At 36.9% G+C, this 19,970-nt stretch overlaps 1 protein-coding gene across 1 annotated transcript in view; it reads right to left on the bottom strand.

The window, feature by feature from the left end:
* Positions 1-1,399: 1,399 nt before the first annotated feature.
* FAM171B (family with sequence similarity 171 member B) overlaps positions 1,400-19,970 on the bottom strand; it is a 65,759-nt gene continuing 47,188 nt past the window's right edge. The window contains exons 5-8 of the mRNA XM_065880813.1: positions 15,071-15,241; positions 11,795-11,911; positions 6,270-6,393; positions 1,400-6,025 (exon numbers count right to left, since the gene is read on the bottom strand). Of these exons, the coding sequence (XP_065736885.1) occupies positions 4,681-6,025; positions 6,270-6,393; positions 11,795-11,911; positions 15,071-15,241 (1,757 nt within the window). The 3' untranslated portion in view covers positions 1,400-4,680. The remainder of the gene's footprint in view (positions 6,026-6,269; positions 6,394-11,794; positions 11,912-15,070; positions 15,242-19,970) is intronic.

Below are 19,970 nucleotides of genomic sequence, written 5' to 3'. Positions count from 1 at the left end.
CGCGGGCTCTAGAGTGCAGGCTCAGTAGTTGTGGCGCATGGGCTTAGTTGCTCCGCGGCATGTGGGATCTTCCCGGATCAGGGCTCGAACCTGTGTCCCCTGCATTGGCAGGCGGATTCTTAACTACTGCGCCACCAGGGAAGCCCAAAAAGTATCTATTCTGATGGAGAAAACATATCCAAATCTAAGACAATAGGGCTGATTTTGCAAAAGAAATTAACGCAATTTATTTAGAGAGAGCTTACTGTTGGAATTAAGCTATCTCACTGTAGCTTATGATAAAGAAATCCACCTATAAAAAGGCCAAAAGATGATTTTATGAAGTCTAGATAAAGCAACAGTACCATATAGTTTAACATTTTTCCAGCATGTAGTTCAAAGGAAGGGTCCCTGATTAGCTGTCACAATTATCAAGAATTGATGAGTGAAGACTTTTGATAAACTTTTAAAAATACCTACTAACTCCATTCACTTTTTTTCCTGTAGTTCCTACATATCCGTCTTCCCATATTAATTTCCCTTGAGAATGTGATGAACAGTTCATGAACTTCAGTCTTTTTGGAAGCTAAATTTCTGATTGTGGTTTATGAAATCTCTTTTCTGTTACAACCAATTCCATGTGAGGTTGGGTCCTGCATGACTCTTCCGGGGGCTGCATCATTTCTATTAAGACTCCACACTCTCCTCGATGGAGACCAGGCCCTGACAAAGGTGGCCATAGCCTGGCTTGCACCTGGGGATCCAAGCGGAAGTGTCTATTTCAACACCAGTGTTGAGGGTCATAATCTCCACTGTGTTTGTGAGTAGATTCAGAGCCCAATTCCCATTAGAACTGACCACAGGTATTTCTAGTACCATATTTATTTAAGTTGTACAAAATGTCTAAAAACATGAAGTCAGGATAATCATTCTAAAAGATATTCTAAAGCCCCAAAATACAGACTGCATGAACTTGGGCATTGTTCAATTAACTGAGCAGAAGGGGTCTTGAAGGAGATCCAGCTCTCTAAGTGTAAACAGCCTTTGTGTCATCATTTAGTCTTTGGTTTAAAGTCAAAAGAAATTTTTTTGCAGGGGCTGTGGGAGGGTGTATTATAGCATTTCTCCTTTAGAATATAAAACTGCAACTACCTAAATATCTATCAGATTATCTTGAAAAGTATTCTCATTGAATGGAAAAATAATGTCTATACTCAGCTTTAGTAGTAAAAATGTGAACCTTGGAGAACGTGAAATACAAAGAGAAATCAAGTTCATTATATAAACAAAGGGTATTCAAATATGTTTATTTTACTGTAGGGAGTGTAATAAAGAAAAAATAATTGAATATCCACTATATTAAACAACAGTTTAGGGAGGAATGTTTCATAGTTTACCCAAAATAAAACAATGCATCAAGTACATTTTTAGATTTATTTTATTATCTTTACTGAACTATGTTTAACATTTTTCAAATCTTCAGATTGTTAACAGTTTTCAGCAGTAAATATCCTAGTAATGGCACTAAGTACACTGAAATGTGAGATTCCTCTGATGAAAGAATACAAAAGATAGAAACACTTGGAAACAAGAGAGCAAAATGTCAACTCTAGGTCTGAGATGGAAATTAACATAGTCAAATTCTTTACAACTCTAGTACATGGAGAAATGAGTACTTCATTCCCTATAAATGAATATGTAACTTGGAGCTTCACCTTCCTGGGAAGTTTTGAGGGACAAAATTTGACCCACAGACCCCTAAAACTCTATACTATGTATTGATACCAGAGGATTCAAACACATAGAAAGTGATCTGAAAATGACTGCCAAAGCAAAGAAGTGCTTTTATTCCTCAATACTGGTGACCTTCGTGGTATACTGTGTATTATAAAAGGGCATAATCCCTATACAACTGCATAAATGTCATAAAAATGGATTTTATAAATTCAAGATAATATGTATTCAAAAATACATATAGCTGGTGCTTTAGTAAACGAACCCATCAGTTAATTAAGGGATAATTTTGCCTTTAAGATATATCCAAAGTATATATAAAGGATCCACAGATGTTAACAATTTGTGACCAAAATTCTCAAGGTTTTCATTTGCAAAAAACTTAGTTTTCAATTTAAAAATTTTAAGAAAGTTGTGAATATTGCAGGTTTATTATCACTTGGGTTAAGAAAAAGTAGATGGCTTCAGCTTTTTAACAGGAAATTTGTGAACTACTCACAAATGAGAAGTTACACATTTTGTTTGGATCATTAGAAAAGATAAATTGCCTATACTTCCCAATTGAGAACAGAATGTGCAGTGTATAAAAAAATAAGACTTTATTCTGAAACCAAAAAAAGTATTTCTAGAAAAGCCCTTGGGGATACATCTTCTCATTTCCTTTATACAAGAATGAGTAAGTGGCATACCTGAATGGTATACCCTTATATCAATGTGTGTATTCCATTACCAAGATAAGAGATTAAACATTTTTAAGGGTGGGGAAAATATACACTTAAAATATTGAAGTGCAATATATTACTATATAGTTTCTAACTTCATTCCAACATAAACAATGTATCAATATAAACTGGATTCAAACAATAATTAAACACACAAAGAGATGTCACTTGCATGCAAAATTCATTGTTCCAACGTGAAACACGAGGTCTATATTTTTAATTAATAAAACGGCACATCTGTTTAATTTGGCTAACAGAAAGAAAATGCACATTTAAGAAAGATGTTATCATATCCTTCTAATAAAGCAAATCTATATCAAAGGCACTTCAGCAGAGCACTAACTCCTTAACCTTTTCCAAATTGTTTTCATTTATGCCGCTTTTACTACATCTTTCTGTGTAAACCAATAAAAAGCCGCTTCTAATTTTGGACCTTATCACTCCCCCCCCCCAAAAAAAAGTAAATCTAGGTATTATCCAAAACATTTATCTCTTTCATGGATTGGGGTAGAATATAGCAAACTTTTGCCTAGGTCTTAAATTCTTCGGGTTAATACAGAAAGGTAGGAGTGTCATCTGACATGTTAGATGCTTCAGAAGTGGTTGCAGGAAAAAACTGGCTGAAGTCTACTGTCTTGGGGAAAAAGCTGTTGCCTTTTGTTGTATATCTATATAATTTGACTCAAGCTAATGTGGCTAATTTTAGTTCTTTCAACTTGTTTATGTGCCTTGGGTCTCTATGTTGCTTCCAAGTTAATTAGTAGGGCATGAGAAATAAAGCAATTTAGTTTCATTTTTTCCCCAGGGGAAAGGGGAAGCTGCTTCAGACATCTGTCTTTATGGAAATTAAGAAAAAATGGGATGAGCTGATTTTAATTAACAAAGAGCTTCATTTTTAGGACATATGAATGATAATTTGGAGTTGAAAACACATAATTAAAAACAGCTGTTGAATGTGTTCACACTGAATTCTTTGCTATGATGAAAAGAATATGAATATATGACTTCCAAACTTGGAAAAAATGTTATATAACTTAAAGCATTTAAGTGATTTAAGAAAAATCTTTTACTTTTCCCATGAAATTGAAACTGTTTTTCCCAAACGTTTTTTATGAATGTCAACTGAAAAAAAAGATCTGGATATACACCTAGTATCATGAAGGTATTTTTGAGTCTCAGGGAAATGGCATTTTTTTTTCTGCTTGACATTTCAGAAAATATTGAAATATTTACTTCCTTTAGCTCCACATATTTTAATTTTGAGTGTTCATAAGAAACTTTCAATTCATTGATTTTTTAAATCAAGTTTAATAGTGTTTAAGTGACTAAATTTTTTTAAATAGAAGAAATACCTTAAAACTGATTTTAGCCTACATGTATCAGTGAGTCAAACTAAAAATTGGGGAGGGGGAGGAATGTTTGGGTTTCTTTTTTTTTTAGATTGGTAAAAAGTTTTCCTTGACAGCTAAGCTCACTTCACTTTTGGTGATGTGGAAGGGGGTAAGACATTTTAAAATAAAAATTCAGTATCAGGGCATTCATTTCTCAGATTTCTGAATAAACTAACACCTTTTTATTCTGTGACGTTGTATCCAAAAACAACCAAAGAGCTGGCATTTCCCTCTCTAACAACCAAGTAGCTTCTTGCCCATCTTATGTGAGTATGGAATTTACTTTTGGGTTGATAACAATACACATGCTGTTTAAAAAAGAAAGAAAATGAGGTTTGGCCTTTGAACTCTAGAATAACATCAATCCAGAATATTTATCAAGTTATTTTCAAGTATAGGCAGTGGAAAACATGATAGTAACATTTCACAAGAATATGATACCTGAAGAATACAGTTTCATTTCTATACATTTCACAGGGGTAGTCATCAAAGCAGAAGCAACATTTTTTAGTAGTACACTTTTCACTGTTATTCTTCAGAGTCAGGACTCAACTTGCTGACTGAGCAACATTTCTGGATAACTAACATCTTGAAGCTATTTTACATTTTGAACTCTTGGATACTTCAAATTCATCACCCAAAAATAAATGAAAAGAATAGGCCAGAAAAAGCATTCCTTGGTATCTTTCTTTCTCTCACTACTGAATTACCATTTTACTATTTACTCTGCTTGAGACATGTCCAGGGACCATGAGATTGCTCAGTCTCAACTTCTGCAGAAGTTCATACGGCAGTTTACAACAACAAGCAAGACTAAACAGCACGAGACAGCAGAGACACGACCACTCTTGGTGTTAATTGATGGGAATCAGTGGGCGTTCCTCTCGCTTCTTCCAGATATTAGTCTTGCTATCTTTTTTGACGAGTGGTGGTCTTCCCCTTTTTTTAGTGGGGGATATATTGGCTTCAAAATCTTCAACGGTGCTTTTTCTTCCTGGGGACTCTTCCCCAGGGTGCTCCATGATAGCTCCACTCCCTCCATCTAGGAAGTGCCTTAAAGCTGGGTCCTCAGGGGAGCAGACAGTGGTTCCACTCTCACTACTGCTCAGGTCTAAATCTTCTAAGTAAAGGATCTTAGGCTGATGCATACTTTTGATGAACGTTTTTTCCCTCTCCAGTTTTCTACTTGAGTGGTGCTCATTCATGTCTACCCCAGAGTCCAGACTCGTGTCGTTGCTCTGGGCTCTCTTGCCCTTTTTCAGGTCTATGAAGGAGTGCCTCACTTGTGCGACTGGCTTTCCATCAAGAGACACAAACCAGGCTCTGGGATGGGGGGAGGGCTTTCCTTTGGACAGTTCTAGGAGGGTCTGTTCTGAAATTCCTTGAAGCTCTGATGAAAAGGGAGTCATTACAACAGCTTCATTTAGTGTTCCAGGAACAGAAACAGATTCTAGTAGGCTGTTTGAATACCGGCTCCAATCTGAAGTTTGGGATGGCAAGCTCTGTTGACCTTCGAGTGGGATATTCTCTTCCCTGGCATCTGGAGGCTGTACATGAGAATGCATTGGCATTTTGGGCAATGTCTGTGTAAAGTTCTCTCTATTTACTGGTTCCATCAATTGGCCATAGACTAACTGTCCCTTTCTTGGCAAAGTAGCTGACTTAGCAGTATGTAACTGCTCTGGAGTGGAGAAGAGGTCAGATGTCTGAAGGATGGCAATGGGCTGGCTGTAGATATGCATAAGCTGTTCTGGAATGTGAGAATGCCCATACACATCTTCACTACCTGTGAGATACCTCTTTTCCTCTTGAGCATCACCTAGAGATGAAGATATATTGTTGTTAATATGTTTAGGTTGTTTGGACCCTACATTGGGCTCCAAAGACTGAGCTGGGTTTCTTGAGTAATTATTTTGATTGACTGACAGAAATGAAACATCTTCATTGTAGATTTTTAAACTGTCCCGAGTTTTTACCATGGAAACTCTTTCTTCTGCTTCTACCTTTGATGGTTCCTTTTTCTGAGGGTTGTACGAGGAGCTTTTGGCACTGAATAACTGTGACTTGTCCTCGGTTTTTAATGCAACTTTGACTGAACTGATGTGATTTATGTGAGTTGTTGAAGTTGTCTGGTCTCTCTTGAGGACCTCAAGTTTAGTGATATTTCTTTCTCTTTTCTGTGGAGTACCACACTTATCCCTAGAGTAGAAGAGAAGGCAAAAAAATGTTTAAAACTTATCTAGAAGGTTTCATTTTAAAATATCATCTCATAATATGTTTATTAATATATGCAATGCTACTCTAAGAATATATCCATTTTTATTTTAATCTACATATTTTAAAGATCAAACCATTGATTTCTACTAACATTGTAATACACAGAACTGACATGATACTATAACCTGATAGTCTCTGTGTTCATACACATTAATATTGTTCTTACCTGCAATAACAAAGAAGTACAGCAAAAAATCCAATGACAATGACTATTGTTCCTCCTAATATGGCTGAAAGAAACACTGTGTGGTAGGCAGTTATGTCCTTTGAATCTCCATTTATACCTGACCCTAAATGGTTCAAAATAAACAAAGAGAAAGTATATTATTTTAGGTCAAATTTTCAATGTCCTATCTTGGGCAAGGCAGACTAAATATGTGTATACACAGTTGTATTTATTTGCTCCCCTCCCATGGCAGGCTTCCCTGTGGGTGGACATTACTTTCCCTACCCACTTTGGGCTTAATCAATTGACTTGCTCTGCCCAGTGAAACGTGAGCATCTTAAATGAGGCCGCCTGAATGGCCTGTCCTCTTGCTAAGGCCCTCTACTATGTGAATAGTATATCCCAAAGTTTTGCTATTCCTTCAACCTAGGTTCTGGAACGAGAAAAAATGTTGAGCTGAACCAAGCCAAGCCCAACAGTCATGAAGTGAAAGCAACAAACAAGTGTTTGCTATCGTTAGCTGCTGAGATAACAGGTTTGTTTGTTACTGATGGCTGAGTATTGCAGAAAGTGGCAGCGAGATGCTGAACTGCTGCTATGACAAAACCTAAAATGTGTGACACTGGCTTCCAAGCCAGGCAGTGAGGAAACTGTTGCAGGAGGCAATAAAAATGGTGGCCCAAGCCATGTGGTAGCAAAATATTTGCTGGCATAAACTGGGAGAAAATATTTCTAACGACAGCTTTGTGCAAAGAGGTTTTGAGATAGAATGTAGTGAGTGTTGACTATGATTAGCTGCATTTGATTGAAAAAGAAATTTTAAAGATAAATTCAAAAAGAATTTGCCAAAGTAAGCAGGGATGAAAAGGACCAAAGAGAATGCAAAAACTGGGGGACCTGAAGAATTAAAAGTTGCAACTTTTAATTGCAGGCTGGACTCCAGAACAAGATGATGCTATGATCCCAGCAAGCTAAGCCCAGCAGCGGCACAGGTGAGCCATTATTCTTCTTCATGAGCACATATATACAATGAGCACATGTATACAGTGCTGTTGTAATTAGCTTAACTGCAGTAAAAGCAGACTAAGCACTGGGATGATCAGTGCAGGCTATGAATATTCTGCGTGAAAATAAATGCAACTTATCTATCTTGAGGTAATGTTTCAACGTCACTAAGACCTAATTTTGCTCAAAAATGTATGTAACAACAACTCTACTGATCAGTATCAACTGGATTTTAATATGTATTCAAGGTGATGAGACATCCGATTTTCTGGTCATCTTGACCATGAGAAGATGTCCAGCATGAAGCTTTCAGCTTCACCAAGGACATTGGAAAGACTAAGGATCACGAGGCCTTTAGATCCTTTAACTTTTGCATCATCTAAGTTGATTAAAGTAATAGTAATATTAAAGGATTTGGAGAAGCAGTGTTGTGGTTATGCATTCAGACTTTAGAGCCAGAATGCCTGAACTGGAATCCTGGCCTCACCCTTTCTTCCTGTGAGGTATTGGGCAGGCTTCATTTACTTGTGTCTCAGTCCATAACTGTCATACCTCACCCATGTGGGTTGTTACGAAGATTAAATGGGTCAATACGTATAAATATTTACAACAGCGCTTAGCACATGATAAGCACTCAGTAAGTGTTAGCTATATTATACCACTGTTGTTAAATGAAACATCAAGGTTATAGAACAGGCACTTCAGTATTGGCCATGCTTTCCTATATGGTAATTGATAATAAAATGTTTATCATATTGAATAGGCAACCAAGCACAGCATCGCACAATATGAAATTTCTTCAAACAGAAAAGAGATAAGAGTAACAATTCTACCTACAGATTCTTATTCAGGATCCAGAGCTGCAACAGAGTAAAGTTCGGCTATTAACTGGGTGAAATTCAACTTCTTCTCCAAAAGAATATTGAATATATATTTCCACAATAGAGTAATGCTAACAATTTTCACTCCACAGAATTCCAACAGAACTCACTTTTGGAATTAAGAGGCTGACATTGTTGCATCTGTCCCAAATCTTATAGGTATGACAATAGCAAAAAAGCATACATCTGCATGTGTGTGTGGGCGCACTGGGTGTACATGCGCATGCCCAAAAGGGGTTAGAAAGGTAGAAAATTATAATATATTTTCATTCAAATATACCTGAAAATGCATGTTTAAAAAAAGTAATGGTACTTGTTTAATAAATTCTATACTCAGCCACCTACTTACCTGTAGCAATCTGTGAAAAACCAACTGATTTTAATTTCTTGCACTTAAACAGATTTCTAGAATTCCTTGAAAAAATATTAAGATTTACTTTAAAAACAGATTTAGTATATTATTAACCAAATTATAACTAAAGTAGCTCTAGCACACCAGACACTAACTGGCCCATCATAGGACCAATTTTGAGTTTACTGTAACACTCGCACCCTAAAATGTTTAGGGACATTAGTGATCCTCATATCCAACTTCCGCAATTTAGAAAAAAGAAAACTAATACTCAGATGGGTAAGTACCTATTTCAAGCTTACCCTGTTAATTACTGTCAAAGCCAGAACTACAGTCAAGTTATCAAGTTATCCATATTTCTCGTATGGATTTTTCAACACCATCACTAGAAGGTATCTAATTCAAACTGAACGGGAATCCCACACTTCTATGTTAGTACTCTGATTCACACAAAATCGTTCTTGACATATAAGCTAAAACAAAACTTCCACCTATTTTAGAAAATTATTTCAGCTTTTATAATTCATAGTCATCTTGTATAGATTGGTTGCTTCAGGTATATTTTCAGTGGAAAGCACACTTCTCTATAAAACTCAAGTGCCCCTTAGGTCATTTTTGTTAGAAATGAAAGAACTTGGATTTAGCTGAAGTATTAAATATTGTTCTTTTTCATCTTTTCATCATTTTATAGTTGCAAATCTAGAATGGGATATGGTCAGAGAGCTGGCAAGACTGCATGATATCTTGCACCATGAAAAACAAAAGTAATCACCCTCTGGTTTCTGAATAAATCTCATAAGCACTAAGTTCAAACAAAAACAGAACATCCTCTTGATCGTAATGGTTAATATTAATAGCTCATATTTCTTCTATTGAAATACTAAATTTTAGCTTCAATGAAAAAAAGTCTTGTTACCTTGCATGGTTTAAAATTCAAAGGTTGTCAAATGTAAAATGAAAATATCAAACTATTTTTAAAATTGCAGAAAAAAATCAAAGCCTAACAAAGTTAGCAGATAAATTGCTAACAAAGTTAGCAGATAAATTGCTACAGAGAAATGTATGTAAAATATCATCCACATCCTGGATCACGGTGTGCACTGGGACTATTCCTGAACAGCATGAAATAGCCAGGTTGCAGCTGCCTTTCAGCTGGGAACCAAGACACTAGATAAACCAAAAGAATTTTCTCTGACACATGATTAAAGATGAAGGAATGACATATGCATTTGCCTTTCACACTTTCCCTAAACTTTACTAAAATGACACTGAAAGCTTTGTTTTTCTTTTTTTATATTATTTTTTTTCATCTTGATTGGAGTACACTTGCTTTACAATGCTGTGTTAGTTTCTGCTGTATAACAAAGTGAATCAGCTATATGTATCCATATATCCCCATATCACCTCCCTCTTGACCCTCCCTCCCACCCTCCCTATCCTCACCCCTCGGTCACAAAGCACCGAGCTGATCTCCCTGTGCTATGCAGCTGCTTCCCACTAGCTATCTACCTTACGTTTGGTAGTGTATATATGTCCATGCCTCTCTCTCGCTTTGTCACAGCTTACCCTCCCCCCTCCCTGTGTCCTCAAGTCCATTCTCTACGTCTGCATCTTTATTCCTGTCCTGCCCCTAGGTTCTTCAGAAACTTTTTTTTTTTTTAGATTCCATATATGTGTGTTACCATACAGTATTTGTTTTTCTCTTTCTGACTGACTTCACTCTGTATGACAGACTCTAGGTCCATCTGCCTTGCTACAAATAACTCAATTTCATTTCTTTTTATGGCTGAGTAATATTCCATTGTATATATGTGCCACATCTTCTTTATCCATTCATCTGTTGATGGACACTTAGGTTGCTTCCATGTCCTGGCTATTGTAAATAGTGCTGCAATGAACATTGTGGTACATGACTCTTTTTGAATTATGGTTTTCTCAGGGTATATGCCCAGTAGTGGTATTGCTGGGTCGTATGGTAGTTCTATTTTTAGTTTTTTAAGGAACCTCCATACTTTTCTCCATAGTGGCTGTAACAATTTACATTCCCACCAACAGTGCAAGAGGGTTCCCTTTTATCCACACCCTCTCCAGCATTTATTGTTTGTAGACTTTTTGATGATGTTTTGTTTTTATAAATAGACAAAAACCCATAGGTTAAGGCAGACTGAGATAAGAGACAAGAGCAACAAGATGCTGACTGCTGGAAAGTTGACTTAGCAGAGCTGGCAGCAGGGAAAGCCAAGAATTATACCAGTGAACACCCAGATGCCCTAGAAAGTGGTAGCAGGTCCATGATGCAACCAGTCTACACTACAGTAGGTTAGAGTATTTCTTTTAAGATGAATTAATGGATGAAACATGCAACCAGTCTACACTACAGTAGGTTAGAGTATTTCTTTTTTTAAGATGAATTAATGGATGAAACATGCAATGTTTGAGTATTTTGAGATAGAAATCCTACATCTTGAGTTGTGTTTAAGTACAAAGTAAATAGATAATTTGATACCATGTTAAATCTAGGAAAAATGAAATACTTATTTCTCCTAGAATATGAATAGGCCATTCCTAGCAGATAGCTCTTGGTCTTTGTCCACCTTCTGTGCATATGTCAGGCCACTCTCCATTTGAGCTATTTATCTCGGAAACAGTCTGGGGACACTATTATTCAACAGCCCCTCCTCCTCCCCACCGCAGCCCCACCAAGGAGAATGCTCACGACCTAAGTCTGGGCCCATCTAAATTCCACATCTCTAGAAAGATCAGGAACAGTATGAGGAAAGGACTGCAAAGGGTTAGTATCAGCTGTTATGAAGCAGCAGTCTTCCAAAGACAGTCAAGTAGGTCTGCTAACTGGGCCCTCTAGGATTCCTGCCTTTTATAATCTGCTTCTTCAGCTTTCCCTAGGATTCTGCAAACTCCCTATATCCTAACACATTTTTTTAATTATCTAAAATCTATTCCTGTTTTTTGCAACCAAAAACTCTAACTGATCTGGGTAGAATTTATTCATAAAAAGTAAACTAAGGAAATTCTTGATTTGAATACACTTCATACTTCAGATTCATCAGATATTACAGCTACAAAGGACCTTCGAGTTCATGGAATTTAATCTTTCCTGATACACATGGAAAAAATAAAATAAAGCTGAGATCAAGAGACTAAAAGCTTTTTCCAGTGTCATACAGTAAGTGGCAATGCTCAGAATAAAATAGGAATCTCCTAATATCAATTTCAGCATGACTATTTGGACTTTTTAAAATTTACTCTTTGTTTCATTTTTACCATACCTCTAGCTCCTGGAAGTGGAGCTGCTATCCAGTAGCCCAAATGAGGTGCCTCGTATGTCCAAATTAAATGATTGTTATATTCCTTGACCATTCCCCGGCCATGATTTACCCAAGCACCTACAAAGGAAGGCAAGTAAAAAATACTAATCAATTAGTTTATATATCTTTAATGCTGATAGGAGTTTGCTGATAGTCATGTATAGAATACTTTGCAGGACTTTTTCAAAGATTATGAAAACTGTGGCAATATATTATCATGGGATAATATATATATATTACATCATAATACAGTACATATTATATTAAATAGAATAATCTGATTTGTTAAGACTAAAGGAAATAAAATCAATACTAATAAACTAAGGATATAGATCTATTTAGGGAAATCATGACTCCAAATAATGTCTACATTGTGCATATTGAGATATGTCTTAATAAGAATGTGAGTAATTAAATCCAAATTTATCAACAGGTGGTTGTTACCTATTCTGGGATTCTGATTAAACACTTATAGTCTATGTTTTATGGCCTTATTATTTATTAAATACTGTTTTGTTCTAGTACTGCTGGCATGGCTCTTTTAGAGCTCACTTTTTAAAAACTTTTTTAAAAATGCTATTCGGATTCAATTAAATGTTATCCACAGAAAAAAGCATTCAGTAAAGCCAGTATCTTTTATGAAGTCCAGCATAACAAAGCTATTTATAAGTTTGGTGTATAGTTGTATTTGGTTTATTGGTTCCTTGTAATGATGTATATCTATAACATGTAAAACAGTGTTTTTAATAAGGTAGACAAACTTGGAATTATCAGAATAAGTCAACCTACTGCTTTTTAAATAGTCACATTAAAACTAAGCATTACGTATGTGACAAATTAATTCAAAAATTTTGCCACTGGAAGGTACATTAGAGACAAAAGCCTTTTTCAGGAGAAACAATCAGAAAGTAGAACTCAAAGAAGATATTCTTCTTTAAAGTGTCTTAAAACAATTCTCTCATTCAACAAATTAGGAAATTGAGGCCGGAATAAATTAAATGATTTGTTCAAAATCACACTGCTGGTAAATGGACCAGAATCCAGGTCTTAGAGCTCTTAATCCAATGTTTAACAGTAGTATACCACTGTGACATTGTGATTTATAATAAGAAATATATATGTGGTCTTAATCCCCAGTCCTGGCACAGAGCTCCTAAAACCTCGGAATTTCCTATGTGATTGATAAGGTCCAAAAAGGTGGAGAGTGTCTTTTGTTGTTCATAACAAGCTGCTTTCAATGACACCTGAGTTTATGTTAATGAGGTGAATTTTGGAAAGTCCCTGTGGATAGGAGGCTGGTTGCCAGAGGAGCCAACCACGTGATCAGAGTTGGACCTTTCGTCCCCACCCCTACGCACCCCTGTAGAGGAGGAAGAGGGGCTGGAGTTTGAACTCAATCACCAGTGTTCAACGATTTAATCAAGCATGTTTATATAATAAGGCCTCCATAAAAATCCCTGAACTCCAGGGTTTAGAGAGCAGAGTTGGTGAACACGTGGAGGTGCTGGGAGGGTGGAGCACCCAGAGGAGAGAGCACTGAAGCTCCAGGCCCTTTCTCCCATACCTTGCCCTGTGCATCTCCTCCATCTGGCTATTACCAAGTCGTACCCTTCTATAACAAACTGATAATCTAGTTAGTAAACTGTCTTCCTGTGAGCTGTTCTAGCAAGTTATCAAACTCGAGGAGAGGGTCATGGGAACCTCCAATTTATAGCCAGCTGGGCAGAAGCATGGGTGACAAGCTGGACTTGCAACTGGCCTCTTGAGTTGGGGGCTGCAGGACTGAGCCCTTAACCTGTAGGATCTGACACTAACTCCAGGTAGAGAGTGTCTAAATTGAATGAAATTTTAGGACACTTATTAGCTCGTGTTAAGAGTCCTGCTTGGTACAGAAAAAACACCCTCACATTTGGTGACCAGAAGTGAAGTTTTAGAAGAAGAGTTTGTCCCTTCCAACTACCATTGTTACTTATATAGTTTCCAGTTTTTCTTAAACAATAATATACCCATGTTTTTATCTTCTATAGTGAACATGTGTGTGTTTGTGCCTCACTACCTACCCTTCCAGTTACAGTGAAACCTCATTCCAAATCTCCTTTGAGGATCTACTGCTCCCTATTCTCAGTCCACATGACTACTTTAGGGCTCCAATCCCAGTTCCAACACATGACTTAAGCCTAAATAAATTTGTGCAATCTATTTGCAGACCACAAAGATTGGTTCCAAGATGGGCATGCAAACCCCATTCTACAAATGCAGTGAATCCAAGGGCTTAGGTAATAGCTACTAGGAAAAGAATTTCTCTTTCCGTTGGACTTTAACCTGGGTAGTATATAACCTGGGTAGTATAAAGTGAGAGCACCTACAGCCTTCTTGACACTCAGAAGGGAAATCCTATTCCAGAAAGGTATCAACACAGGAAACAGATGAGAAAGAAATCAAGTCCTGCAAAACTGTCTAGGTTGTGTAACATGACTTAACCCAAGACAGTTCTACCCCTGGACCCAGTTTTGGACTGATCATCTTTTCTTGTTTTTGTTTTTTGGTAAAGATTCCCACCTTATTTACATGGAAACACAAGAAAACCAAGAGAAGCAGAAGGGGAAAAAAGTGCATCCAGCTGCTATTTAGGAGGCTAAACTCAGGGAACAAAATTGGTACGAAAGATTTTTTTTTGGAAAATAATCTCTCTACTCTCTCTCCCTCTATAAATATAATACACATACATATATACACACACACATATAAAAAACAGTGTTATTTTCATGAAATTAGCATATATTTATCAATTGCTTTAGCCAAGCTTTTATATATAATTTCATATTTCCTATCAAAACAAAAATAAACTCATTAGAGCAGAAATAATTTTAAAAATTTTATTTCTGCTCAAAATATAAAAACATGGGAATATGAGTAAATAATGCTATCTTAAAATGTAACAGTGATATCCTTTTCCCACAATTGTATTGTTTTAATCAAAGTAGGGTCACTTTTCGTCATTAACAAAGTGCTTAAAATTATAATATTACTGATTTAGTACTCTACTAAAGATAAAACATTCAAATATAAATATTTTAATGTTTTAAATAATGCATATTAAAATTTAATACTGTATATAAAATATAGAAGTTTTATTTGTCAATTATACCTTAATAAAGATGAAAAATTAAATAAAAATATAGAAACATATTTCTAAAATATTCAAATATTCAGAACGTTTTCACCTAGCTCACATACCTGTGTTCATATCAAATGTCCAGGCAGGTATGTGATCCCCTGCAGTTATACCATTTGTACGTAGAAGTGGGAGAGAAATTTGAATAGAGCCATCCACCTTTAATTCTTTTCCTCCAGAATATATTTTCACACATATTGCAGCAAGAGGAGTCAGTTCATTGCCTTCAAAACCTAAAAACAGAAGACAGTTCATTAAAATCATATGTAAAACACAAACTGTAGTTGTGTATTAACAACAGACTAATATGGGCCTAAAATATCTAGTTCCTCTATTTCACCGAGGGTTATCCATTTTAATATCAAATAGATACTGGATTCTACTTAAGGATTTTTAAAGTATATAATATATCATAAATAAATGCTATACTTATGTAACATTGACAAATCAGTATGAGCCTAGAGATCAAATTCTGAGTCCTCTGATTTAAGGTCACTGGAATCTAATTCAATGTTTTTAAAAACCTACAAAACCAACAGGAAGGCTGTCTCTCTGAGGGGGAGACATTTGAGCAGTGGCCAAATGAGAAGGTGCCATCATCCATGAAGAGACCTCAGAGAAGAGCCTTCCAGGCAGAAGAAACCAGCACAAAGCTCCCAAATCGGAAGTGATCTTGGCATGTGTAAGAAAGAAAGAAGCCTGGAGGTCAGAGAGAGAGATGGAAATAGCATAGCGCCTTGGAGGCCATCGAAAGGAATGCTTATTATCGCTGCCACCGAATCTGGTATATGTCTTCAGTTACCAGACAGGGCAACCACTGGCTTATTGGAAATCTTCTGTTAAATGTAAGAGAATTAACCTTTGCAAACGTCCTGAAACTCTAACCATAAGGTAAGCAAAATAATGCCATACATATTCTGTAGACTAGTTGCACTGGTCAGTAATGCACTGTAAAAAGTACTATGTAATCTGTAAGTAATTATAATCTCTTTAATCAAACTATTTATAAAGCCAGCTGGCTTTCTTAACTCCACCCCTCAGTTTTATACAGCCGGTGGCTTCACATAGTGAATGCAGCTGAAACTGATGAAATCAGCATCCCACCGTTTGGGATAAGGCCAACTCAAAGAAGAAAGAAAAAAGAGTCTGAAAAACAATGAGGAGGAAACTTTCACAAAGAATTTTCATACTCGTACAGCTCTAGAACCGTACGATCCAGTAGAGTAGCCAGAAGCAGCATGCAGCAATTTAAATTTAAATGAAATGAGCAATACAGTTTCTCAGTGCACTGGTTATGTGTCAAGAGCTCAACAGCCACACGTGGCTCAGCAGCTACCAGACTGGGCAGAGCAGAACACTCCCATTTGGCAGCACAGCTCTAGAACTTTGAAAATGTTAGCAGCATTCTCAGGACAATTGAAATGTTTAATGAATAATCTCAAAAGCAGGTGGTAAAGGAACGCTGAAGGGCAGAGCACATTATGACTCCTTCCCACTGAATCTAATGAGTGTTGTTCATAAAAACCCTCCAATGCACCATGAGCTTCATTTGCAATAGTGTATATATTGGTACCATTCTTGTGATGTTTTTATTTTGAAAGCATCCTGTAACTTACAACTGGAAAACTTTGGCAGGTATCTTAGATTGGCTTCCTCAAGAAGCAAACCCTGAAATAACAATATGGAGGAAGCACCCACCACTGAGGGAATGGAGGAGTAACACAGAAGAAGGAAGCCAACACAGGATGTGTTAATGAACAGGTGTGTATGCGTTATGTGCTCTTTATCTGTCATTGGTTGAGAGCTTGCCCCTTGTGAGGGCCAAGTCTGCATCCTGGACCAGGGAATGCCCTTAGGCAGAGTCACAGATGTGTGCAGTAGGAAACATAGGCTTGTAACAGAAGACAGGGTCATCTGGCTGGGGTATCAACAGCATCAGCTACAGCAAGTTAGGAAAAAAAAGAAAAAAAAAGCCTATCTAACCATAACATCTATATGCTTATTACTCTAATTTCTGACTACTCCCCAAACGACATGGACCAAAAATTTGACTCAGAGGAAACCATAAAAATTACATATTGTCTGAGGTGATTTTAAAAACAAACAGTGGAATAAATAGAAGTTAAAAAAAATAATTGCCAGGGGACATTCAAGATGGCGGAGGAGGAGTTAAGATGTGGAGATCACCTTCCTCCCCACAAATACATCAAAAATACATCTACATGTATGTAACAACTCATACAGAACACCTACTGAATGCTGGCAGAAGACCTCAAACTTCCCAAAGGGCAAGAAACTGCCCACGTACCTGGCCGTGTCGCTAACAGGGTCTTGGTGATCTGTCTGGGTGTCAGGCCTGAGCCTCTCAGGTGGGAGAGCCAAGCTCAGGACATTGGTCCACCAGAGACCTCCTGGCCCAGCCTCATGTAATATCAATCAGCAAGCGCTCTCCCAGAGATCTCCATCTTAACGCTAAGACCCAGCTCCACTCAATGACCAGCAAGCTCCAGTGCTGAACTCCCCATGCCAAACAACTAGCCAGACAGAAACACAACCCCACCCATTAGCAGAGATGCTGCCTAAAAAGTTCACAGACACCCCACAACACACCACCGAACGCAGTCTTGCCCACCAGAAAGACAAGATCCAGCCTCATCCACCAGAACACAGGCACCAGTCCCCTCCACCAGGAAGCCTACACAACCCACTGAACCAACCTTACCCACGGGGGGAAGACACCAAAAACAATGGGAACTACAAACCTGCAGCCTGTGAAAAGGAGACCCCAAACACAGTAAGTTAAGCAAAAGGAGAAGACAGAGAAATACACAGCAGATGAAGGAGCAAGATAAAAACCCATCAGACCTAACAAATGAAGAGGAAATAGGCAGTCTACCTGAAAAAGAATACAGAGTAATGACAGTAAAGATGATCCAAAATCTTGGAAGTAGAATGGAGAAAATACAAGAAACGTTTAACAAGGACCTAGAAGAACTAAAGAGCAAACAAACAGTGATGAACAACACAATAAATGAAATTAAAAATTCTCTAGAAGGAATCAATAGCAGAATAACTGAGGCAGAAGAATGGATAAGTGACTTGGAAGATAAAATAGTAGAAATAACTACCACAGAGAAGAATAAAGAAAAAAGAATGAAAAGAATTGAGGACAGTCTCAGAGACCTCTGGGACAACAATAAATGCACCAACATTCGAATTATAGGGGTCCCAGAAGAAGAGAAAAAGAAAGGGACTGAGAAAATATTTGGAGAGATTATAGTTGAAAACTTCCATAATATAGGAAAGAAAATAGTCAATCAAGTCCAGGAAGCACAGAGAGTCCCATACAGGATAAATCCAAGGAGAAATACGCCAAGAGACATATTAATCAAACTATCAAAAAATTAATACACAGAAAAAATATTAAAAGCAGCAAGGGGAAAACAGAAAATAACACACAAGGGAATCCCCATAAGGTTAACAGCTGAGCTTTCAGCAGAAACTCTGCAAGCCCGAAGGGAGTGGCAGGACATATTTAAACTGATGAAGGAGAAAAACCTACAACCAAGATTACTCTACCCAACAAGGATCTCATTCAGATGCAATGGAGAAATTAAAACCTAAGAGAATTCACCACCAACAAACCAGCTTTACAACAAATGCTAGGAACTAGGAACTTCTCTAGGCAGGAAACACAAGAGAGGAAAAGACCTACAATAACAAACCTAAAACAATTAAAATGGTAATAGGAACATACACATCAATAATTACCTTAAATGTAAATGGATTAAATGCTCCAACCAAAAGACACAGACTGGCTGAATGGATACAAAAACAAGACCTGTATGTATGCTGTCTACAAGAGACCCATTTCAGACCTAGGGACACATACAGACTGAAAGTGAGGGGATGGAAAAAGATATTCCATGCAAATGGAAATCAAAAGAAAGCTGGAGTTGCAATTCTCATATCAGACAAAATAGACTTAAAACAAAGACTATTACAAGAGACAAAGAAGGACACTGCATAATGATCAAGGGATCAATCCAGGAAGAAGATATAACAATTGTAAATATTTATGCACCCAACATAGGAGCACCTCAATATATAAGGCAAATACTAACAGCCATGAAAGGGGAAATTGACAGTAACACAATCATAGTAGGGGACTTTAACACCCCACTTTCACCAATGGATAGATCATCCAAATTAAAATAAATAAGAAAACACTAGCTTTAAATGATATATTAAACAAGATGGACTTAATTGATATTTATAGGACATTCCATCCAAAAACAACAGAATACACTTTCTTCTCAAGTGCTCATGGGACATTCTCCAGGGTAGATCATATCTTGGTTCACAAATCAAGCCTTGGTAAATTTAAGAAAATTGAAATTGTATCAAGTATCTTTTCTGACCACAATGCTATGAGACTAGATATCAATTACAGGAAAAAAATCTGTAAAAAATATAAACACATGGAGGCTAAACAATACGTTATTAAATAACCAAGAGATCACGGAAGAAATCAAAGAGGAAATCAAAACATACCTAGAAACAAATGACAATAAAAACATGATGACCGAAAACCTATGGGATGGAGCAAAAGCAGGTCTAAGATGGAAGTTTATAGCACTACAATCCTACCTCAAGAAACAAGAAACATCTCAAATAAACAACCTAACCTTACACCTAAAGCAAGTACAGAAAGAAGAACAAAAAAAACCCAAAGTTAACAGAAGAAAATCATAAAGATCATATCATAAATAAATGAAAAAGAACTGAAGGAAACGATAGCAAAGATCAATAAAACTAAAAGCTGGTTCTTTGAGAAGATAAACAAAATTGATAAACCATTAGCCAGACTCATCAAGAAACAAAGGGAGAAGACTCAAATCTATAGAATTAGAAATGAAAAGGAGAAGTAACAACTGACACTGCAGAAATACAAAGGATCAT

Source organism: Phocoena phocoena, chromosome 7 (assembly GCF_963924675.1).
Source record: "Phocoena phocoena chromosome 7, mPhoPho1.1, whole genome shotgun sequence".
Taxonomy (NCBI): Eukaryota; Metazoa; Chordata; class Mammalia; order Artiodactyla; family Phocoenidae; genus Phocoena; species Phocoena phocoena.
The sequence above is the reverse complement of the archived record's forward strand: the minus strand, read 5'-3'. Positions and strand labels throughout refer to the sequence as shown.